This window comes from Varroa destructor, unplaced genomic scaffold, assembly GCF_002443255.2.
Source record: "Varroa destructor unplaced genomic scaffold, Vdes_3.0 BEIS01000003.1, whole genome shotgun sequence".
In the NCBI taxonomy this organism is placed as follows: Eukaryota; Metazoa; Arthropoda; class Arachnida; order Mesostigmata; family Varroidae; genus Varroa; species Varroa destructor.
Window position 1 is genome coordinate 8,235,625 of NW_019211456.1, and position 25,799 is coordinate 8,261,423.

Consider the following 25,799-nt stretch of genomic DNA (forward strand, 5'->3'; position numbering starts at 1 on the left):
AGCTAGCCTACAACCTTTCGTCCCTTTCCCCTTCTTCTAGCGGGTTAGGTTTCTAGGGCTTAAATTTCAGACGATGAAGTTGAAAACGAATGCGAGCTCAATGCCAACGCTACCTGAAACGTTACACGCCACTCCTGCCATCCGCAGCCAGCCACCGACCGTGTTGCCAATAACTTGCCAACATCGCTACCGCTGTCGATGCACGGGCGTTTACCCCAGCTTCGTGTGTTCGTATAATTTGCTCAAGCCATCGAGGTAAACTGGCCGCTAACCTATGGAAGGCGAAGCACAGCACAGCTAGCCGTAGGCTCGTCGGCTGCCCGATTAAGCCATCCCATAACATAGCCACCCTTCTGATAGTACAAAAAGTCAATTCCCCATCAGAGCAAGAGGCGAGGGCTTAAGCGGGCTGATTGAAAGGCAAGATAGGGAACGAAGACGCCGTCAACAGAGAGGCGGCGGCACAATAGATAACATTCGTTAACGTATCTCAGTGCGTTACTACTATGCCTGCTTCTCGACACAACACTTAAACGTATTCTCTCGTCTTCCAGCCACTTTCCCTGTTATTCGGCCGACTTATATAGGCTCATAGTTTCGACTTCGTTCATGTTGTTGCCGTGAAAATCTCTTTGAAGGTAGGACCTACCGTTTTACCACGATACAGAGTTTGAATTGCTAGAAACATCGAAATCATATTATTTCAAGGCGCTGATTGCGCATCTATAGGATTAGTTTTTTTCATTCCGTGAGATTACAAGTAAAACCATCTCTAGCCTCGCAATACTGAAATCAGCGTGATGCACATGCTCAGTAATTGTTTTACCTTGTCCCATTGACAAGGTAATGCAATTATTGAGAAAATGACAGTTTTCAACTACTTTAATAAAATCAAACTTAGGCGCTTCTTAATTTGTCACATATCCTAACCATCATCCATTACAACTCCCGTTTTTAGCAATGGCCACTCGCTGGGAAAGGCATAAGTCTACCAACGATTGACGATAGGCATGATTTGTTCATTTCACTATTTGGGATCAAACATTATTGGGGCTTTTGCAATATTTACATGTGAAGATACAGCGCCGCAACATCAAGTTAATGGGTTACTTTTCCGAAAAAAGGACTCCATTGGATTACCGGTGTACCAATCACTGGCTGTTAATGCACCAATTTTTTTTTATATCTTATACTCTTCAAACCTTTTCTTTGACTCGAATGAATTGTTATATATTAAATATCTGCTATATTTTGGTACCTCTAGATCAGCTCTTTATATTTGGCTTTGTTTACATAAAGTTTGAGTACGCTGTCACCACGACCTTGGTAACCATTATCCACTTATGAGCGCAAAAGAGAGGTATTTCACGATTCCACAGGATTTGTCAACGAAAAGTACTAGGATATTAAGGAGGATCAACTAAGTCGTTAGGCTTTAGACCTTCAGCACCACGCTAGCCAGATATAGTCAATCATCCGGCTAGAAAAAAGCATATTTTTCCAAGAGCAGACCTGTACTAGCACTCAATGGGAAACGGACAACAACAGCAGTAATAAAAAGCCTTTCTTTAGGTGTCTTCTGTGTATATGTCTACGCACCAGAAGTAGATCTTGAGGGAGCAGATAAGTTTGCCTTGGAGATAGGTAGACAGAAGAAAAACGACTTGAACCTATCTGTTGTGCGTTACCTGGTGGCCTTTATAGTTCTACTTTCCGAAATCTCGAGTCCGTTGTCAGCGTAGGACCTGTAGTTTAGAAAGGCTCTTTCAGCGTCACCGTTTGATCCAGAACCTCTCCGTTTTCCTCTACTTTTCATTGAAGACACGGACTTTCTATTTCCGCTCTATAAGTTTAGAGCATCTTGACGTCATTGATTTTAAAAGCGGACTAAACGGCTGAGACGCGACGATAGGTGCATCGCTTTGATAGCATAAGGCAAATCCTATTCGCAAAAGGTTTAATGTAAAGAAGCAATTGAAGGACTATTAAGGAACAAGCTATCACCTTAAAAAATATGTACAATAAGTTTATTGCATTGATTGAAAAAATTATAACCATCAAGATAAAAAAATCTTACTGCAGGTTAGAGGCACTAATCAAAAAAACGTTACGGGTGAATGGCAAGGGTTATTATCTAACAAAAAGAAAATGACTAATGGTTCAAAAGGGTATTTTGCCTAATCAGTTGAATCTTTAGATTGGTGCCTAAAATACACAGAATAAAAATACATTTTTTTATAGTAGATACTTTTCGTTTTGGAAATTTTTTACTTAAAAAACGTCAGTGGCAACAAATATATCCCGCGATTAATACTGAACATACCGTAGCGTTATCGTGCCGGTAGCAATATACGTTTATTTCAAATCAAGGCACAACGTCTTGTGGCTCGAAAAATTCATATACTGTTTTTTTTTTTAATTCGAATGCTTCTAAAATGTGTAAAAAGCCATTCGTACGCTTGTTTACCTAATTATCAGTTACTTAGAATCAGCACTCTCAGAACCAATGCATACACTTGGTGACGGCCTTGCTTAAAATTTTATGTGGTATTTTTTTGAGGTAAATTTTTTGAAAAAACTCTATAGTATACTAGAAATCATGCACGGTGTATATGTACGTTTATCTTCAGTGTTCGAACTAAGTGCGTCCAGTTCAAGTAGGACGATTTACATGAGCAACAAACGGCAGCGTAAAAAACGTTTAGTTTATTGTTCACAGAGAGAAAATTCGCTTAACAAATGTGCTTTGCCCATTGGAGGTGATTCAATTCACTATCACATTTTAGGTGACCATTTTTTTTTTAAATTTAATCTACGACTGCACGGCGTTTCGAAGTTACCTGGCTACTCTTACTAGTTAGAGAGATTTTCATCTGTATTGTGTCTGTATGAGATTGTCGATAAGCGAATGTCGGACATACCGTTTATACTTGATATTGCGACCCACTGCCTGTCGTTCTACTCGATAGGGAGCTCGTTATTCCAAAAAGGGTGACTAGTATCTATAATGTGGAATGCTTCATATAAAAATGGCTTCTCCGAATAGCTATTATAATAAGCAGCCCACATCAATGGTACTAAACATCTGTGTGGTCAATTAACGTTTGACGCTATAAGAAACTAACTCTAGGAATCAGTATTTCTATGACCAAATCTAACCTGTCGTATATGGACGCCGCAGAAGTTTATTATATTTATTCTATAAACGATACAAAAATCATATGTCTTCCCGTTCCATTGCATTACTTAACTTACCCACTTGTCTTATCTAAAAGATTAGGCTTACCTAGCCCTATAGTTTTATCACTTTGTCGCTTCAAAGCTTCAGGGAAGTATTTGAGTGCTGTGGAAATAGAATTTAGATCTTCAATTTATCATTCCTACCTCTCCGCCACTTTGTTCTTGATTGGAGATAGTGAATCTTTAGGGCCTGTCGGTAAAGAACGCCTGTGCACCTAGAACTCGATTCGGTACGTGGCGGGCTCGTCTCACGTGAATCGCGCTTTCGATGGCTTTTGGGCAGATATTGGGAGCGAAAATAGCCGAAAACTGCCTCCCCCCTCGTTCGCCTTATATAATAAAGCGGCTATAGCGCACTGTCCTTAAGGAATACCTATGTTCCGCTTCTAGTTTATATGACGTTTATTTAAATGCACATAAGTAACGTTCTCGACGCATAGGAACAGTAACGCACGTAAGCTGGAGTTCAAAAAAGTTTCCTCGATCTCAATGGAACTTTCTCACAGAAGGACATGCCGTATATGAAACAAGATGTGCACAAAGGTATCAGAATACGTTCCCTGGTTACGTTTAGAGTATTACATTACGTATACTTTTCCCTACGTTATATAGCCTTATAGTCAGTTGAATTATTTTTGCAGCTTACTGACCCGTTCTCGGAGCTGTGGATACGGCCGTATTTAATAAAGTCGCAGGAATTTTAAGCACGTGCTGGGTAATATCACACGTTTGTAATGTATATGAGCCATAAAAATTACACACTGTCTCCATAGCAACGTAAGCCGTAATACGGCCGAACTAACGTTAATTATATACACCTAACATTTCTGACGAATTGTTCGTTGGGATATTTTATTTGCGTTTTGTAGGCTATCTATTGTACTGCAGATTCCGGACGGAAAAACGTCCGTTTATTGCGTAGTCGCTAGATCGATAATCAACAGCTATTTTTCTGTATACGCTGCCAAAATATAGTTATACAAAATGATTCATTGCCTATACTTTTAGGCGTTTCGTTGCTAGTAAGGACTCACATTTTTTAACAGGAGCAACCTATTTTGCTATCCAACCTTTACGCACCCATACAATCATTTGCAGCCAGTTGTTCTAAAACCGCTCTCCAGCAGCCTAGTATATGACACACCAAGATACAGTCAAACGTTACAGAAGGCTAGTTTATGTCTGATGATATTGTTCGAGTACTGACTCATCATGCCTTCGAATAACGCTCCGATAAGGCCATGCCGTTGCACATATGCCTCTGTACTCCTCACATACGCAGAGCTGACCTTTTCTTCCTTTTGTCGCTTTACGTAGATCAGCCATCTATATTAGCGATGAGCGCCACCACATTTCCCTTGCTCTCGTTGTCGCCGTCGTTGTTACCGCCACCGCTCTTAAACTTGGTCTATGGCTTTTCTACTTTTAATTTTTGCTGTGTTCGGGCTTCTCTACTGGCCTCTCATCGTGTGTTCTCTTGTTTTTCTTAGTATTACATCAGCATCATATATATGATCAACGAGTGATATCATCTGAGAGCGATCCGCAGACGACCCTTGCCCGTTCCTATTGGTCTAGAATGAAATTTATTGTCATGATTGCCCCTTTGCTTGATTCTTTTCGTTTCCTTTCTTCTGAAGCCTTAGCGGGATGTCTTCTAATTTCCTAAGCGTTTTATCGTCGTTCGCCTCTAAAAGAAACAGCCTTAATGTGTGATATCTCAGACCCCACGTTATTTTTCCTGATTTCTTGACTTTCCTCTATTGTGTTGTCCGGTATGCAAGTATCGCAAAAGGGTGAAACAGGTCCCGTCGAAGTTCCGGTTAGATATGTCACTGTGTGGTACTGTGCAGTGTAACCTCAAGGGGCACTGAATGAGTGTTTGGGCAAAGCCAAGGGGCCTAATGAGGGCGTATGGAGCATAGAAATCATCTCCTCCATCACTAAGTTCTCCTCCTGCTATTCCCCTTGTTACATCGTCTCTCTCTCTCTCTCTCTCCCCCCCCCCTTTTTACTTAGTAGAACTTAGCATGATTCTGCGTCAGTCGCATCTTGTGCTAATGTTTTCTTCCGATCCTTTCTCTTTTGCCGGCTCTCATTCTGTCTATCCCCTTCGTTTTTCCGCGCCGTTGAAGAATCGTATCATTTGTCTCTTCCGTTTTAATAGTTCCTCGCTAGCCCTTTGTTTTCAGCCCGTCTCGGGCTGTCCCATGCCCTGAATTTCGTCCGCTGTTCTCCAGAGGCTCCATATTTTTCTTTCATTGGTTTAGCTACATTCATGTTTTTGCTACGGAAAGGCGACAATAATCGTCCCCTTGAAGACTTTTGCTCCCTGTTTAGGCCTTCGGGTTGCAGGCCGAGGTTCCAAAAAGAAAGCATTGCCTCTCCTCACTGATTCCAGCCATTTAATGATGTACCCCTATGCTTCAATAGCTCCGTCCGTATTCTCCACTAGTCGGTCTATAGCGAAATAAACCACTTAGTTTCTCATCCCTCGTTGGCATTGTACTAACATGTCCAGAGTAGATCCTTGTGCTCTTTAGACAAAAGAAAGGGGCTGGCAGAATCGCAACGGTAGATTGTTCGACCACGGGTCAATGGGCATCCAAGAAAAACATCCGTCATATCTGTAGAAAAACAACAGTTGAAGGAAAATCGAAACAAGAGTTAGGTAGAGAACCTTTCTCACTTCCCTCAATCCCAATAACCCACGAAATATATCGAGATCAGTCAAGATATGTATTAGCCTATATATGTTTGGGGGGTTAGATTCGTATTATCTCTTGAGGTTATTATCACAGTAGACTCCATAGACTATAATCCCGTAGACCTGTACAGGATATAGAAGCTGGTGCAACAAAACAGTTCATCGTAACTATGGATAATATCTTAGGTTCCGAGTTGTAGTTAAAATAAAAGCCGAAATAAATGGCCGTAGCTAGTAAGTATAACTAAAAGGCATTATGTTAGTGCCGGGTCGACAGGAACGGGGATCGAATTTTTGACTGTAAACAGACAGCTAAATACGTGATGCAACACAAATCAGCTTCCTACAGTTCCCAAAATGTGTAGGAAGCCAATTTGGGAATAATTCGCGAGACACTTCTAGAAACGCATGTCGGTTACCGGCAGTTAAGTTAGGGTGCTAATGGGATATGTTACACGTAATTTAATCAAGCTTCTCTAGTGGTTCACTAATGAATGAAGTATTCCAAGCGGAGATAGATAGACATACATTACAAGGTGGGACTTGAAAAAGCTTACTAACTGTTTTTCGTGGACTATATATATAGTTGCCTTAATGACTGAAGACACAAAAAAGAGCGCCGTGCATACAAACACAGAAGATATACGCTGAGTGTGATTAGAGGATTGCTTTTGTTTCAGGTAGCATACAGATGCCAGCTTCGAGCCTGATGTCAACGGAGATGAGTATTTGAAATGTGGCGTCCTCGCAACGGGTGCCTGCTACAGTGCGAAGAGACATGGAAAGATGACAGCCTCTACGTGTATCTAATGAGCGAGTTAAGCGTAATAAGACAGAAGCCGGATTCAATGTATCATTGGAATTGCCTTCACGTACCGTTTTTGTTAAAACAGATTCAGTGTTCCAGTCAAGCGGATATATGACCATGGAGAACTGGCGATCTGGTATCATACAAACTTTAGGTCGCTGCACTTGTGCCTCCAAGCTAATTTTAGGCTCTGCCAAACAACTGCTAAAACAGTTCCAATCAGCATAATTAGCTCCGAGATGAACGAAGCGATAGTCGACATTGACCTTACTCTCCTGTCGAACAATTGCTTCATGTAGAAATAGTTCCTACACTATTACGGCGAAGCGGATACTCTCATCTAAAGGCAGCAAATCTGGATTATTGCTCTCGTTGTGTTCCGATACCGTACTCAAATCGAACTTTGCTTCGTTTCATTACTACCATTTACGTACATCTAATTGAACCCACTAGCCAACACAGACGACGTTAACGACAAGTAGTTTTCTAGAAAATATACCGCCGCTATACGTCGTAGATGATATTATTGCTAAACACAATGAAATTGAACTATAATAGCACGAGCATCGTTATCCGCTATGTTTTTCTACATGAGAAAAGCCACTCTTCGAACCACTATCTATACGTAGTTGTTTTCGCCTTGTATTGAGTTAAGCGTAGTTTTACTTCGGCGACGGGAAATCGATGCTCCTTCGTTTGGCCGCAGATTCTCTTCATTCGATAGTCTATTCACATTATGGACGCACGAAATCGGCCCCTCTGGCTAGTTACCGAGAGCTCTCGGTTCGTTAGCTGGCGAGGCTAAATTCGGTTCGTCGTTTATTAACGTTGCATCAGTTCGTACACACTGAGCTGAGACGAAAATTCAATTTAGCGATCTTCACACTATGTGCTTGTTTCAGTCGCCACATTCTATTGAACTATATCGAAATCTGCCTAGTCTCGCTCCCAGCATAGTCTCGCTCCCAGCACACAGGCCCGGGCTACCAGCACTTGAACTTGATTCGAGGCCAGCGAGGAGGAAGAGTGAATCGAGCGTAGAATTATGTTGAGCAGCCCCCAGGGATATGATACGTTGAGATTACATTGTCATTAGCTTTAACGGGCCGTATGACAATATGTGTAAGCTTCTACGATATATATATATATATATATTACGATATTTAGACCTCGAACGCTAAGTCCAACAATTACAGATAATCTCAATCCGACAAAACGGTCGAGTATAAAAACGTAATTTCAGCCGATATTGATACGTGTATTGTGCTCTAATTTATGACCTTGGTCCGACACCGGAAAAAATCCTATAAACGTGTATTTTAGCATATCGTATCGAAACGTCTAACATTGGTAATCTGTCGAAACGATATATTGTGGTATATGTATAAGGACGTATTATTTATTTAAATCGAGTCTTTTCATGCCGTCATGGCGCATGGAGACATTTTTAGTGAAACACTGACAAAAGCTTCACTAGTATCTAAGCATGCATCAGGTGCCCATGCACGTATATATATATATCGAAAGCTCGTGATAATGTTTGGCGAAGATTTGCTCTTAACTGCTGCATATAGGCTGATTGACTGCCATAGTATAGGCGCTACTTTGGCAGAAGTGGATTAAGTAAAGTTTTCGAAACGCGCCTCCGTCCCGTGATGTCCAGCCTCCAGCACGACAACGCTGCAAAGCCCACAGATGATATGCCGATTAAGCAGAAGCAGGTAGGACGAGGCAGGTAACGATGGAAGGAGCAGGCATACTCACCAAATGATTCCATACGCATCAATGGCACTGTGGCAGTTTTGCAATTTGCGGCCCCCAGCCATTAACCCTGTGCCATCGTGCACATCTATTTGTATGTTACTGCACGTCCGGGCTTGTCTATAACCGCTAATGATATGCTAACAAGCAACGGAGAGATGCTAGTCAGATGAAATCCAAACAGGTACTAGCTTAGGAACGATGAAACCGTTCTACTGAGAACCATTAGTACATGTTATCTAAATACCGCACAGCACAACCGTCATATATTAAGGTACCGAACATGTTACCCGAACTGGAAACCGTCCGCTACAAAAACTAATAGGAACGGATGCCGTTTGCGCTGCCTAGTGCTTTAAATTTCAGCTTTATAATTTGATTAGTATAATCGATACATCTGATAATTGATGCAATGGACAGTCTTTGGAAACAGCATACGTAAATGTCACTTTTAGATCTGGTTCCGTTCTGACTATTGTTTTTCAACTTCTAAAATTTAACGGTTACACAATAAATCACGCGTCTCCACAACGTAAATAGTATAACCGATAGCAAAACAATCTTGTAACATGTTAACTAGTTTAGTTATCGACATACGTAGTGGATGCGACACCTATATACATGTAGAGATCGGTGCACGTTCTTCATCCATCTGCTGTAACGTTCTTTCAGTTTTGATTCGACCGTGTGCTCATTTGCCAGCGCCCACTGGAGGCACTAACACACAAAAATATCGATACGCATGCGCATGGAGACGCATAGGTGTTATTTCAATCCTTGTCTCTCGCGCACTCTTTCCCTTTCTTTCAGTTAGATCCCCGTGCGTACGTTGCGTGCCTTGCCAGACGTTGTATACATTGCCAACTTAACCTGTCAGAGTGATGTCTTTTTCCGGCGCTCGCTGGCATCAGCAGGCTGCGTTTCTGATATTGCCGTTTGCGCCTGATTTGCTTCCTTCTTTTGCTTCCTTTTCCACGCCTCGAGGACTGCTTCTACGGGGTTCTTCGGGCAAGGCCGTTTCAATCGGGCCAAGGTCCCCCATCCCTGTTAAACAGCAAGCTTTTACCAGAGTTGGAAGTACTTCCACTTAAACCCGTCAGTTCAGTTCAAGTGAAACCTTTAGGACAGAACTACTTCCTCTCTCCAGGGCAGCAGTAATCGTTTACTAGATTCGGTCTGCTGTACCTAGGGTCGCCAAGCCCTTTGCCATGGCTCGTCGCCGACCGGCAGTACAAACAGCTGTCCGTCACAACGATATGGTTGTCTAGTCAGCGAATGTTCTTCGGTTCGTTGTTTGCCTTTTTCACGTTCTCGTGGTACCGCATGTACTTGTTCGAAAAACCTTGGAAACTTCAGAAAAGCTTATATTAAAGGTCTCTTTTTATTTCATCCACTTCAAAAACTTGGAACCAATTACCAATCCAAAAGAAAAAAAGGGTAATTTTTTATAGTTTTGGCATTGAATATCGTTGAGAGTTTGCAGAAACAGGCTGTACAGAAATAAAGTCCAAAAAGAAGCGTAGCAACATACTGGGATGATTTAATTAAGATGGGTTTATCCATTAAGACGGTAACGGAGTTAAAACAACTAGATGACTCTGTGCTAGTTGTAAACTTGTGCTGGCAACAATTTTGGTAGATAATTTTTCCAATGCAAGGCCGCAAATGAACTTTATGCATACAAATGGAATATAATTGGGTTGGCATCATTGCATGACCACAATTTTGATATTGAGCTCAGTTATTTTTTCAGACAGCAGAATACAGACAAAGGAAAAAATAATTTCTCTGGAAGGGCGAGATAATCGAAACGGAAGAAGGGACTAATTGAAATAAAGTAGCACGATTAATGAAAAACTTGAGCAGAAAGGGAACGAGATCACTGTAAGAGGGTAACTGCAACGGAAGTATAGGTTGTAACCAATGGCCCGACCACGTAATAGAGTATTTGCACGAACGTAATGGGGTCACTGCAACAAGGGATAATTAGATAAGCACAGCCAAGCAAAGGGAACGTTCCGGTAGTAGTAATTAACTGATAAACTAGTAACATGATTCGTGTAGCAGGATTACGGCAATGGAACAGTTGGTGCTATTTACCGGATACTAGATACGGTCGGCTAGATGCGGTATCGGCTAACCCGGTTAGTTAAATTAACTTTAAAACGGAGGTAAGATGATTCGTTCTGTAATAATAATACGACTTAATAATAGTTTTTTTTAGTTACAATGCTGTGATATGCCCTGCTCAAGATCATGCTACAAAAGGGCACCCGGGACTCCAAGCAGAACTGTCATTTAACGACTGCTAGCCTAACAACAGACGAGCTGGTATAACAATTTTTAAATTAAATTCATAAAAGTTAAGAAAGGTAAAAATAGGTAAAAACTGTTTAGTTATAAACCACTGAACTTCATTACTATTATTTAGTTATTTATAGGAATTCGTTTGACGAGTACCAAATGTATATGATTCGCTCATTGAACCATTGTATCCAATCTCTATTATCTCTGAGATTGCAGATAGTTAATTTTTTATCGCTGGCACGTGTATGTATCAAACGCTTGTGCCACAGGACTTCGAGGACTTAATAGCCTAGAAAAATTACCATTGCCTGCACCTAAAGCATTTCGTCACGGTCACTCATAGCTCGTGTAGGCCTTAATCCTATTCGTATATAAACTCTAACAATTTCCAGCTGACCCGGAGTCAAGTAACTAGTATCATATGCACGTAATCTTGTTTTCTTCTGTTTGATAAATCGTCTAGCGTAATAATTAAATCGTACATTATTTTAGAATGACTTCTGTAGATAGTAGGCCAGAACTAAAGGCAAAACAATATGTGAAGTCGATTGACATTTAAGCGAACATATCACTGTAAGGCTCGGCCTGAATAGTTAAACGATTGCCAATAAATAGGCGCATATAAATAATACATAAGGCTTACTAAATAAGTGTAGAATAAAGAAAGGCCTTGTAGTTGGGCGACGGAAACGTTTTATCGATGGTAGACGGGGTCTTGGGGAGTGCGCATGCGTTTCGTCTACTAGATTTACATTTGCAGAGCTTGACTAAAGATGACAAATAGTATGTTTAGGAAGATCTGGAATAGAAACTTTATCTGAAACCGACATCATTCTACGCTCACTTCCTCTGACACCTCAAAGAGCTTGGGAAACAGAGAGGAGTGCTGAGATAGCATTCGAATGGTAAACCTTAAAACAAAGAACTTATCGCTTGAACGAGAACTGTGACGATGTGCGCTGATAAAGCAGGCTGTAACAAAATCCCTAGGTATGGCCGCGCCAACGATTCCCTGGCGATCGCGGTTAAACATATGTTATATTTTACATCTTTCACTCGATCGCAGATATGTACACTTCGTCTCAGATCACCTAGCCACTCATTCGAATCACTCCACAGCCTCAAATGAACTTCGAAATGCTAAGTGATTTGATCTTTGACAGAACTAACCTATGTTAGTTTCTGCTACTGTTGAATCAGAAGAGTTCAAGAATTCAATAACAAATCAATGCCCGCGTCCTTCTAATGAGCTCTCGGCCCCTTCGTCAAACGATATCCTCGCTTATTATATATAATACACCCCACAAGAGCTCTTCAGGTAGGTATTTACTAGGTACACTGCAATCCACCAACGGCAAAAATATAAGTCTTGATTTGAGAATGTACACACAAGTGCTCTAAGTCAAGTTCAACATTTCGGAAACCATCTAACAATAAGCACCACAGATGATTGCTCCTTATGCGTCAAATTTCTTGAAAAAAACAGCCTACGACATTGCCTTCTAGATCGTTAAGTACATATCTGATAAGCTCTTTAGGACCCTTTGTAGTTCCAGACGATTTGTTTCTACAAAACTTTACAGGTCGCTTGTCATCGGTAAATGGTCGCTTGTGCCAGATGAGTCCTTAATGCAGCAACGATGGTGAAATCATTCGAAGAGCTTGGATTAGCTATTTATAAGGTAACAACAAAATCAACTTTGGTCGACAGAACGAAGCTACGCACTTCGAGAGAGTATGCAATTGTCGCGTCAGGTTCTATTGTACCGTCTTTAACGTGCAGCATTTATTTTTCGTTCTATTAGAGTTGTCAAGATATCAACATTCTTGTTAAATCTACCACCCTGTGCGGCCGTCTAATGTACTTTTCGAATTGAGGGGTTTTGTTTTTTAAATGAAAGCACCATAAGGGTTTCGAGGCTGATAGTTAAACTGTTGGCGTTTATCTGCGATGGACTATAAAGTAATGTGTTCGAATGTCCCTGAGGGACCATCCGTTCTCCGATTGCTCGCCAACTTTAAATGCATGTAGAAGCGTCGCGAGTTCAATACTTACACGGTACTTGCTACTTAACTACCCTCTGTATATTAGACGATCTCTCGACTTATATTACACATAACTGGGATTTTATTCAGATCCTTTAAGCTGAATAAATTGACGTCTGGTATCAGCAGATCTTCGGCCAACGTTTTCAACCATATAAAAATGCTCGTGAACTAATCCGGGATTATTGATGAGGGACGCAACAGTTCCCATCAGGTTTCTCTGAGCATAGCTCTGACGGCCCCAGCTGAGGTATGGTAGTGAACTTCCTGGATGCTCGGCCTGATTTTAAGGGATGTTTTCGACTTTCCTCATGATCATAGAGCAGTTTAAAATAGACAAGAGTCGATCTCTTTTATTTGCCGTTCCCTTTTTCGCCTATTGGCTGTGAATGTGAAAGTAAGAGAAATAGTAGTTTCAGGCCAATTAAGAGCACCTTTTATTTCAAAAGTATACCTTCTCTAGCCTTTATAAATATTCTACATATGTATATTCCTTAGGTAACTTTTGATCTCAATGAACCGAAATGTGTCAAGAAGTTTGTAGGCTTATGGAGTGAAAAAGCTGTCTGGTAGGAAAGTTAGCTGCGGTGCTAAGCCACCAAATGCATTACAAGATCTTGCCTTAATATAAAGTGGGAAACTTCAGAAAACAGAAGAAACTGTTTGGTCTGTTTGTAAAAAACAGTCTTGGAATCAGCTTGCGGCGATTGAAAACACAGAGCATTCGGATGTCCGAATATGGCTGGCTGGTTTTGGTTACCGCAATGGAGCAACAGTCGAAAACAGTAATATTTGGCAACACCCCAATCCAGGATCACAAGACTCACATTGTCTTCTACGTCCTGTCCTAATAGGAGCCAGAAAAGGTCACAATCACCTGAAACTTTTGTGCTCACTTGGCCATCTGTGTATAATTTAGCATGTACAATATGTGGCTAAGAACTATTGCCGTACCTGATGTGAGGGAACGTTCACTGTATAGTTTTGCTGATAAGATTTTTCTAGTAGGTTGCTTCAGGTAGTTGACCCACAAAGCTTATCTGCAACGAATAATTCGTTAGCACGCCATACGTTTTTTCATTATGATAACTATTTAATGTTACTCTTTTATAAGGACGTTATCAGCGAACCCGGCGGATTTTGAAATAGTAAAATTTTTCAGCTAATTTGGTTGGAGTAGCGATTTTTATAATATGTGTTGCTGTGCCTTTTTTTATTTTTTACACAGTTGCCTCAACGCTCTCGCGGCTTTTGGATAGCTACTCGTGTTTCCATATGTGATTTTTCCTTCGAAGTGAATCGGCAGTAAGGTATGTTTACCCACCAGATGCTCCTTGAGGCATGGAAAACCCTGTAGTCACACGGACTTAGATCGGGGCAATAGACGAGTCAAAATCAACGTATATTCCTTTGCCCAATAGAAAAAGCAACTGGGGCTCAAGTATCCAGACTACATTCTGCCAATCGTTCATCACTCTCTTGAAAAAGTCGGGACGGCGGACTGCATTTATCGCATTACTTTCGGCAAATATCTCATAGTAGCAGGTGTCCCGAATCTCCATCATCCTGCGCCCAAACCTGCCCAACACTGCTACCGATCTCGATTTCTCTCTAGGGCGACACCATTTTTTTGCCTAATTTTTTTCCAACTGGTGGCAGAAATTGGACCATGCTTCATCTAAAACGGCTGTGATTTCCTGTTGAACGGGTTCCCTGTTGATTAAAGTTTCACATATTGCACGTGGAGTACATCACACGCATTTTTAACTAGCCTGGAATCAATTTACAAGGGATTCATTTTTTGCTCAGTTCATGCATTTTCTGCATTTGAGTTATGATTTTGTAACACGTTTCACGTGAAATTCCAGCTTTGTGTCCTACAGAGTTTTTAGACTTCAACCTGTTTGTTTTTCATAAAAAGTCTCTTCGGTAGCGCCGGTTCGGCTTTCTTATCTATTCATCTCCTCGCTAGCCTTCAACGCTCCAATCCCCGTTCTTAAAATCGTTGCATCATTCACGTACTGTGTTTTTGCTTGGGGCCACCTTACGTAATGTATTCACAAATCTCCGACAAATTTCCGCACCGCTGTGGCCTTCAAAAACTTGATCACTGAGGGTCGATTTTGGAGACTAAAAGATGTTCTTTTTTCTGAACTTACTACACCTAGAGTAAACTCAACCGATCTTAGCTCACAAGTTTCCAAAGTAACCGAATTTCGCTAGCTAGCTAGCTAGCTAGCTGCGTATAGCTCAAGAGTTATGCGACTTCAAACCCTGCCGAATTCTCTTGCAACAGCCTATTAGTATCACTGTTTTCGACTTTTTTTTTTATTGTTAATTCAGTATATATTCACAGGCAATCATACCATTACATTAAAAAGGACAAATTTTGGAGGAAGCGAAACTCCATCGTAGGCAAGAAAACCGCAGCCTTCAACATTGTTGTAAAGCTCAGTGTATACACATCAATTCTCTTCTAGACCTGCGATTGTGTAGATTCCCAAGAAAAGGTTACGTACCGGATTATCTAGCTTTGATGAAAATCTTTATCATTAAACCCGAATTGCTCATGACAGCGACCTATTGCGCGGCTTTAGAGAACTTGCTTACGATAAATTTTAAGAAAATATCTATCTAGCTGATCTGGTCACAGTTGAAGGACTAAATTTGCTTAGGCATAACGATGTCTACAAACGTCCCGTTTATCAATCAGCATATGTTAAAAGGTATTGGTTGTCTTCATCGTGTCTCTTCTGGGTTTCAACGCTATTGGGACACATGGTAGTCTCTTTCAATCTCTGAGCGAATTTATTATCCTACGAAAAATATAGCACTTTCCGCCAATAGGGAGGGCCGTCCTTTATTTTACTTATAGCCAGCTGTACGGGGGGTGATCATTCGGCAAGACTCTATAATGAGTCTTGCCGAAATAGTGAGGAACAACAAACTATTCTTATAAGCACATCGTACACATGCCTATACGTTTCACGAGTCAAAAACACTAAGAACTTTTAGCACCCCCCGAACAAACCATAGGAAGGCGTTCTCTCTTTCGAACTGCTTTATTCCCGAGATTGTATTCCCTTGCCTTTGTTTCCTGTTCCAATTACTGTGGCATGTACTCAGCTTACACTGGATAATAATTTTTTTGAGTACAGACTCAGACGACAAGTGCGTTCCGTAGTTCTGGGGTGGTCCTTGCCTAGTTACAACAACCAAGTATCTACCGCAATTGTTTTCCTCAAGAAAGGTAGAGATTACCCTTCATCATAAAGCACTCTGTCCATTCACTTTTTTCTTTTTCCCAATGTATCTATTTTATTCTATTGTGTTCGTCTCAATGAACCGTATATCATACTATGATACAAAGCAGTTTTGCATTCATCATTGTTGTGTGTAAGCGGGTATGTCGCGAACGGCTTGTGCGTGATACAACTGGCTGAACAGTTGTCTGAAGAAGTGTACCAAAGCGTAAATCACGAAGAAGATAGAGCGAAACTTTCACAAAAAAGAAGTATCGCATAAGGGAAACGGGGTTAACTATTTACCCCCCATTGGACGGGCAATGGGGCAATACGGGCGGCACCTCGAAAGACGCGATACATGATCGCGTCATAAGACACACGCTCTAGCATTTTTAGCTACCTCAATCAGCAGCACGTTTAAGCGTCACGGCTTGTGTTAGCCGTCGGCCGAGAAGATCCTGGCGTACTTGGTGCATTTCGTCACGAAACGACGTCCACACAATGACGCTATTTAAATAGAGGCATCAGCTTTTCGTAATTTTGGAACATGGCTGACTCTGCTAGGATGAACCAGCTGACATCTAGTGACCTCTAGTTTAATACTTTTTTGTTATTTCTATAGGGAAGTAGGTGAAGAAGGAAAGACTTGCAGGGTACGAAACAGAGACGTGGCTGTCTTTGGAGATGTAGGCTGGTAAATTTATGGCGCGTGTTACGGCTGAACTTTAATGACGCAGGTGGCCAACTAGCGAGTTCCGTCATTACGTAAGATGGATGGGCCAGTAGCCTGTATCAGATATACTGCTCTGCTAATGTAAGCTTTCACATGATCGGTGAAAATTGATGAAGGTAAAATCAGATAAATATCCTATAAGATCGAGTACTACTACGCAATACTTGTATATTTCACAGAAATATCCATAGGCAATACAACTAATGACCAATTAAAAATCAGCCTATAGTCAATTTTCATAACGCTTGCCTATGAATGAAAAACATTAGATTGAATTGCATAATTTAAAGAAAAACAAAGCTGCCAGTACGCTTGTGTGTACAAATGCTACAGGTAACGAAGCACTAAGATTCTCGACTTGTCCACTATTATGAGTCTAAGCCGTGATTTATTATAGCGTTGAGACTATTCTAAGTTAATTATTGCATATGCCCAAGTTTACTCCTTACCCCCGTTGCTACTGTAATGAACGCTTCGTTCCAGGCTTCATGAGGGCACATCGCCTTCTATGCAATAATTTACGAACCCCATTCTTGTTTTGTATAGAGTATTATATTTTGATAAAGCTGTATGATAAAATAATTATAGTTTATTAGTATGCAATAAATTGATGCGAGCGTTAAAGGTGTGATCATTGATTATAATGATATAACTGCGTCAATGAACTGCACCCATACATTCAATACTAGTTCCTTCTAGCTGCTGTGATTGACCCACGAAAACGACAAATAGGCCTCATTACGGAAAGACGACAATTTATTTCAATCATTTGTGCCTTCTAGTATGTGTGCGCGTGCGTTTAAAACATAACTTAAATCTTTTATTAATAATAATAAGGAACAGTCAATGCACCGAAAACCACATACATGATACGTATTATAGATGGTAAAGGAGAAAACATAGAAAATACAAATAATGAAGCACGTTTGTTCGCCTGGCACGTCTTACACTACCTTTTTTTGTGTAGACAGATCTTTACTCAGTACGATATACGTTTCCTTTGAAGAAAAACCAAACGACAAGACTCGTCTTGATTCTAAAACTAGGACCTTATTGCTGCGTCTTTTCGCCATATGACCACTAGGCAAATACACGAAAATGCGAGTAGATCACGAAATAACGAAGTGCTTGAAAACATAACATACGTAAACGAAACGGGTAAAAATATTAATACTACATGTTATACTATTAAGCGTGATTGAATAAGCGTCCCAATAGATAACGGGAGTGCAAACCAGCTCTCAGTTTCATATATAATATCACTCTCTCGTTATTTCGCATTACTATCAGCACCAAAATTCATAAATAACCTGTACAGCAAACTGTAGACCAGTTTCCCTCTATACCTGTTTATAAATATACGTGACAGGATCGCTAAATTTTCCCTTTGTTTGACTGTGGCTTTAATCTAAAGACTAGGTTTATGGTACTATGTTACGGACAGCATGACCGTACGTTACTCCTTTTGAAACCTTCCCAACAGCTATCGTATCAGCTATTTTTTGAGAGTACAAGGCTTTTTTAGGCCAGATCGTTGTTTGCAGTTTGAAGGCAAAACAAAGCAAGACTTGTCTGTACTTTCTGAGGGTTTTTTTGAGTGTTGTTCTATCTTTTAGTATCTAAGAACCCAGCCGCTAGTTTTGGTTGCAGGAAGGCAACCAACGTTGAAATGGCTGGCCGTAGTAAGAAGATAGGTGGGGAGCTTTCCTGAAAAGCGCAGCTTTTGAAACTTGTTTAGCTCCACAAGAGAGCCATTGCCAAGTTACTTGGTAATGCCGACTCGTCGAAATGGCCCATGGAAAATGGCACCGCATTGCTGAGTTTGCAAGCTGTATGAATGAAAAAGAGAACATAGCGATGAGGCAATAGAGGTACAGGGTTTAGTAGCTGTAGAAATCGAGCCCTGTGTCCTGCTAGAATGGCTACATAAACTGGCGAGTCGCGCACCACATTGTTAGCCCCTCTGCGGCTACTCAAACTTCATTGTAGTGCCGACCTTCCTTGCCATATACCCATAAGCCCATGAAGCTTACAAGCAGTTGTGGCCGCCTCAGTTTGTTTCGAGTCGTTATCTGCATTGCTTACAGGCGACGATCGTCAAACTGACCGGGCTGTCATGTCACGTCCTCGATAGAGTCTGTCACTGCTCGATTAGCTAGCCACAAACGTGCTGTGGCCTATGGAAATCTGCTGTCACTTTGAAGCGAGTGACGCCGCACCACTGCGAAGGCGCCAAAAACAGGGAGCTTCAATCGAACAGAGAGCTTGCAACATTTGCAGTCATCCTTATATGCACACAAAGCACCCTGATAGGCACCACACCGTTAGTCATATTGTGTCATTTCAATTATTATCAACTTTCTTTTGTTTTTTTTTCTGAATGAATTTGTGTAGATCCGGCTGCAGTGTTTGGTTCAAAAGCTGCCCCTCTTTCTTCTGTGACATTTACATATCGATGTTGGCATCCCGTTACTGAAACACTACGTTGACAGGTTTGCATCGCACGGGCGAGTCGTTTACAAGGTCGACAGACTTTGTACACATCTCAATTGCGCACCCCATACCCCCCCCCGAAGTACAGCAGTTTTATGGTGCGAAAAAATTTACATCCATAATGCAAACGTATTTCCTAAACCATTGACAGTGTTAAGAATGTTTCTCCGAACGAACGATGGTTCCTATCCCTGTGCCCCGTAGAGATCAAGAATATATAATAAAATAATAAGAGAATTCATTCCAGTTTGAACTGTAAAAAAATAACTGATCATGGATTATGAAACTAGATAATGCTTGAAGGACATATTTTTCCGTGTTTTAATTAGCCCTGCGATTACATCTTATATCATATTGGTGCGAAGATAAGACGATCACCGCCCACATAGAATGGCTATGTTATGGAAAGAAGCAGGCCTACAAAGTTCAAAAAGTCTAAGCTCCGAATCCTCATTCTACTCCGTGCTCCAGCTTAAAACTAGTCCTTATACAGATCGACTTTTCAACTTGAAGCATCTCATAAAGCCAGAAATAGAGAGAACTTTTACCGTTAGGAATTTGTGTTCGGAACTAACCATTAGAAATTACTTTTCTCTTTCCCAGCTCACTATAAAGTTTCACCGATCCATTTATACTTCAGCATAACCCATTCGCCTTATAGCTCAATCCCTGTTCCAGCGCAGTGCAAACACCCCATTTATTCAAATGCTGCAGTTCTTGCTGCTGTCCCTCCTACACTGCTGAGGCCCATTTCCCAACTGGGCTGCAAGCAGCTACAATTCACAGCTACAGGCCTCTTTTCTTGGGTTGCACTTTTTGCTCGGAGTACTTCTAATTCTTTGAAAGAAAATCGATCATTAGGGCTAAAGATTAGATTAGCAAAAAAAAATAGAAGAAGCGTCTTCTTCTGTTCCCACTAATCACGCCTTTCTTCCTCTCCCGTCTCCCTAAAACTAAACGACATATGTACATAAATATTACCGCAGCCCTGCCGAATATCCTTCTGTTTCTTTACTCGATCTTTCGCCCGTCACTTGATTTCTTTTTTTCTACAGATTACATTCAATGACTGTTAATTTCTAAATATAACAAAAGCACATTGTATCAAAGTGTGTTTACTAGTCTAAGTTGCTCAGAGCACGCAAACAACAACTTTCCTAAACTTCGGATAATTCAAACGACTAGCAATCAGGATAAAAAAATCAGGATTTCAGGATAAAATTTGACCGGCGATATTCCATCCAGAGCTCGTACTCAACTATAATCCGATAAAAAGACAGACGATTAACAAGCGTTAGTGAAAGTGCGGTAAAGGTACCGCGATGGATTTAATTTAACAATGACTTACAAATAGCAAAGAGTAAAATTCAAATATTCAGCTCAAGTACTCAACGCTGTGCGTGAATATTTATTTATACGCTTTTCTCATCGTTCATTTTCAATGGGTCGAAATCATTTCTAGAACGCTTCGTTCTTCAGTGTTCTATCGTCCATCTGACGATAAATCGGCTTACCGCTGACATCGCTAGGAATATAGCGTTCGAAACACGGAACACAGTGAACGAGTAAAAGCAAAAGTTGTTTTTACTATTGTTATTATTGAACTACCACTTCTACTATTACGCTGACGAACTAACACAGTTGGGGAAAATACCAATCGTCTGCATGTCGAAACAGCGTGACGATTCAATGCGCCCTCTATCATAACACAAATAAGGAATAAATGATCTTTATGAGGCTGGCTGATTTATGCCTTTATCGTACACGCCTATTCTAAAATAAGATCTTGACATGTGTATTGGCGATTGTTGCTGATACACGTCTAGCTATCATTGGCAATATACTATATTCCATATATAGCCGAAGTACACATATTCATGCGCACGTGCAGGAACATGCTATCGACGTACACAGCTGATCTACATATGTTACGTTCATGGGCGACAAGCAACGCTTCAATCAATTCATGTTAGTATAGATCGCAACTTCACACAGTTTTTGAAATTAAAAGAAGATGGGATACAGTTGTTGACAGTGTAACACGCCTTTCGTCTCTATTTAGTAAAAACCTACATCAAGGACTTGTAACCTACCTGCGATTGTATGCCGACAATACGAATAAAGAAACAATTATTAGATAAAGATGACTGAAATAAAAATATTGATGCGTCCTCCCTGTTGTCGACGAAAGGGCCTGCAAAAAAAGAAGGAAAATTGTGTGTGTGTGTGTGTGTGTGCGTGTGCCTATAGACCAGTTATGAAATTGCAGTACTGGCCATATAGATACGGATCCTTAAACTCAAAACGTTGCTTCCTCGACTAAAAAAATCTTGAGCTATTTATTGTGCGAAACGACACAGCAGGCGGACCATAAAGTGGATAGTATAGGAAGTCGAAGTAAAAAAATAAAAATAAATGCAATACCCTAGTTAATCAAAGTATCAAGGCATATATTGGTCTCTTGGTGACAGTATTAGAATGTTAGTGCCGGTTACGTTTGAGTACTTTAAAATCTGCTCTAAAACACGCATTAAAACGCTACACTAAACACGAGAAGGGCATATTACTAGACATAATCATAATAAAAACATAATCCAGAATTGTACAATCTTCGAGTTAAAATACGTCTTCAAACTTTATTTCATTTCTGATATATTCTTTTAAAAAGCCACCATATAAACATAGACACGATCCATTTATTACAAAAGAAAGTATAGGATACATTCTTTTATAACAAGTAAGGCAGTATCCACTTTATGGGCCGTTTACGCCTCTCCTAAATATTGTGTAAGCGTCTTTAAGCAAATTACGCTGCTTTTAATATTACGTTGTCCAAACGTGTATAGTATTTTCGATGTGTACGTTATAAGAGTGTAACTTCTTCAATGTTAAGAAGTTTAGGTAATACGGGTGTCGACTGAAGAATGTTTAGCTTAGAATTTTCCAGCAGTAAACGGACGATTCGTCAAAACGTAAGCGAAATTACCATTGTGTGCGTTACACTTATTCCAAGGTCCAGCTAGATTTGATAGTGTCTTCTGAAGACGTTAATATGTAAATCTAGCTAACGGACACCGGATCTCACATTTAGGTGTTTTCCACGGTAGTACTGAACTTGCATCTCCTAGCTACAGAACCCGCTAATTTCACACGTACCTTTGGTTCTGGCCTTGGATCGACATTTATTTTAGTCCTACTTCGAGGTCTGATAGCCAGTAAACATCGGATGAGAATATTTACAGCGAGGGATATTTCAAAGACTACATTATGGGCAGTTTATGTTGATCGCTACTGCTGTTTCCTCTGCTGTAGCCTCAATAAGTGAAGTAAAAACCCTATCACCGTTTTCCTTTCTGCCTCTCTTGTATTCTCTATCAGAAACCAGCACTGAGCGCTAATTTAGACGCAGTCCTCGGGCACATCAAAGGAGGCTCCATAACTGCACGGCGAAGCTCGCTTGATTAGCGGTTTCGCGTGCCCCGTGCGGTAATAGAACAATGAAACGAGGTCCATCGGTAGCGTGGTAGCAACATGTTAATGCAAGGTAAAACCCGCCAATCGTGATAGACCTATTCCAGGCCAGCGCCGATCAGGCAGCATTCAATACCGTTTCCCTGCTGAGTCCTTTCGGTGGTGCGCGAACGAATAGACGATGGCGCCCGATAATGGTAGCTTTACTCGACGTAGCGAGTAACAACGGCACTGTTGTCTAGTCGTCTGTCGCTTAAATGATCAATTACTGCTTCCACAGGGCGGACACTCATGCTGCAGCGTGGCGATAAGCACAAAACGACACGGCACGAAGAAGCTACATAGGAGTTTTCAGGGAACAGCGATCAGTTCGGACACGCAGCGGACTCTCTGCCTTTCTGCTATCATTGTACGTCGCAGGCAGTATGTTCGTACATAAATACGCCACGCGTACTGTTTCTTACATAAACAATCGTTGTTTCATTGTCAATTTGTATGTAGCACGAATGGCTGATTGGCTGTTTACTGTGATTATTTGACTCGGAACCGTACTTTACATACATTTTCATCGGAACAAGAACGAAACAAAGAAAGGACTATAATTTAATAAGATTATGCGACTTGATAAACCACTTCTGCAGAAGACACCCCAATAGATAGGATAGTGTTTATCCTATATTAGTTTCTTTGATAAATTTGTCTTCTTTGGTCAAACTATACATTCAATTTTTCTATGTATGTTAAAAATTTTCTCACATATTGCTGAGAAATATACTTTGATCCGTATGTTTGGATTCCCTTAGACATATAATGAAGTATTTTTCCTGTTTTGGGGTTGCTGTATGTCGATGCTATCTCGCATGAGTTAACCCTAGCCGTCCGGGTCAGAATGTCGAAATGACAATAGCTTCGTTTGGTTTTAAGCACCCGGTTTTTTTCTTATTAACTTTTCCTCTAATAGCATCGAGCACCTCCGTACATCTCATTCGACGACATTTTGTCCTATAGATATAGTCGCCACGTACCCTAAAGGGGACTATATTAATATGAAACTGGTCGTAACTTTAACTAGTTTTTGACGTATATCACAAGAAAATTACAAATTTCAAAAAGTCAACTATCGTAATTAGTGCTTGTAAAAAAAAGCTCAGGCAAATATGTGGGTTTTTCTGATTCCTATCCATTCTACCTATCACCTAATCAGATATATTGTACTAGAAATGCTCAGTTTGTTTTTCATTTAAGCTGGTACGTAGGTTTTAAGTTGTAACTCTTTGATAATAGAAAGAAATTTTCATATCATCCATTATCTGGCAGCATGTTACTTTTCTCTTCAGCAAGTTTCTTTTATCTTCTACATTGTCGAAGCAGGCGGGCTACCTAATTACTATCGATATCTTCTGGATTATCTTACACTATTCGAATTGGCCTCGCATTAGTCGACTGAAGCCTTTCTAGTTTCAAACGCAGACGTGATTTTTGTGTTGATTGTAGGAACATTCAGTAAATACAAAAACATCTTTGTTGATGCTTCTCCAGAGTCATGTTGCTCACCTGATCGTTTTTAGGTGATTTGGTCGAGCACAATGGCGACTAGACAATGGCACAGTTGTTGATAGTATAAATTGACAGTTGTTGACCCCGAGAGATCCAAACAATGAAATGCTGCGAGGTTGACTCGAAGACATCTGAATGATAATTTTGCGCTAAGTTGACACGATACGCTGGACTTATGTTCGGGTAGGGAGGGGACTCAATGGAAGTCGACGATGTTGTCTAATTGTTTTTCAAGATGGGCGATGTAGCATCGTTGAAGGCGCTCAGCGGCAGGTACAATCGTTGACATCAAGATGAGTATACAAGATATTTGTGTTGTTGGTACGTTGTGCAGCTCCGTGACCGATACGAAGCCTGTGTGCGAACGCATCCATAGGATTTCAACTAATTAAAGACCAATTTACGGATCTGAACTTCATTTGTCCAGAACGTATAAGGCATGCATACAAATGACTATAGCTTTAATACGCAAAAGGGTTTCAGTATGACAGATTCCATGACCAGAGTTGATCGATCATTTTTACTTTAAGAGGCCGTTTTACCATTGTTATCGAATAGTATAACGTCGTTATGAAATATTTTCATTTCACGCTTTCTCTAACGATAATAGCTAACGTTGCATCGTACCCAAGTCACGGCCATCTTCAGATGCTAACTGCTCACTAAACAGGACCTCTAAGCAAACAAGGAGTAGGAATCGTGGATCATTTTGACAATTAGATTCTCCTTCATGATAATACGATAATTCTTATGTGTGGGTAAGGCACAGCATTTTTTGACGAAGATATTTGTGGTGACCTAATGGTCCTAATACCCTAGCCCAACTGGTCTGGATGTCGTTGTTGCTCGCTTATTTCATATTTGACTTTGGTCGTCCTTTGTCCCCATCGCACAAACCTATCGAAAAAATCTTTTGTAAAAACATAAAATGCCAGAGTCGTTTAGCTTTACTAATAGTCGTGTCGACGATGGAAAAACGATCGTGCGCTATCATTGAAAATTTAGACTGATTAATTAATGATGCGATCTGGCGCGTAACATATTCGAAAAGTTATGCTAGACTCTAACGTTTTTCTAATTCAATCTTTAGCTCTAATGGCAGAAGTAGAATTTTGCCCCATAGCAACAATCAACTGTATCAACTAGTATATTTCAACTAGATTTCTGGTACACTTTGAACCAATTGTCAAAATTTCACAAAATCCGTTAAACGTGTAACACAGCCTTTTCATTTAAAGAGATAGATTAGGTTGTGATTAAGGCTCCGGATACGATATTTCGCGGCCGCTAGCTTCGCGTATGGATTAATATGGTAATCGTTTGTATCCATGGCTGGTCTATCTGAAACGCTTCTCTGGATGCACCATTTGTTGAGCACCACCTAGCGGCGGCAATCATTGATCAGTAACTATTCGTCTGTTGTATTGTCAA

At 40.6% G+C, this 25,799-nt stretch overlaps 1 protein-coding gene and 2 long non-coding RNA genes across 6 annotated transcripts in view; 2 read left to right on the plus strand and 1 right to left on the minus strand.

Annotated features, from left to right (window-relative positions):
- LOC147756472 (uncharacterized) overlaps positions 1-9,194 on the plus strand; it is a 49,956-nt gene extending 40,762 nt beyond the window's left edge. The window contains exon 4 of the long non-coding RNA XR_015324431.1: positions 6,628-9,194. This is a non-coding gene — a long non-coding RNA (uncharacterized LOC147756472). The remainder of the gene's footprint in view (positions 1-6,627) is intronic.
- The window catches only part of LOC147756473 (uncharacterized), a 31,510-nt gene continuing 8,041 nt past the window's right edge, over positions 2,331-25,799 (minus strand). For 2 of the 4 annotated variants that reach the window (XR_015324427.1, XR_015324426.1), the window contains 2 exons: positions 24,366-24,722; positions 2,331-5,867 (listed from right to left, as the gene is read on the minus strand). Coding sequence is in view for 1 of the 4 variants with exons in the window: in XM_086984467.1 (XP_086840593.1) it covers positions 24,632-24,722 (91 nt within the window). In the remaining 3 variants the exon portion in view is untranslated. Of the gene's footprint in view, positions 5,868-21,940; positions 24,723-25,799 lie in introns of those variants that run through there. The other 2 variants (XR_015324428.1, XM_086984467.1) reach the window with 2 other exon arrangements.
- LOC147756474 (uncharacterized) lies at positions 21,315-23,615 on the plus strand. The gene is made up of 2 exons (XR_015324430.1): positions 21,315-21,556; positions 23,092-23,615. It is a non-coding gene; the product is annotated as an uncharacterized LOC147756474 (long non-coding RNA).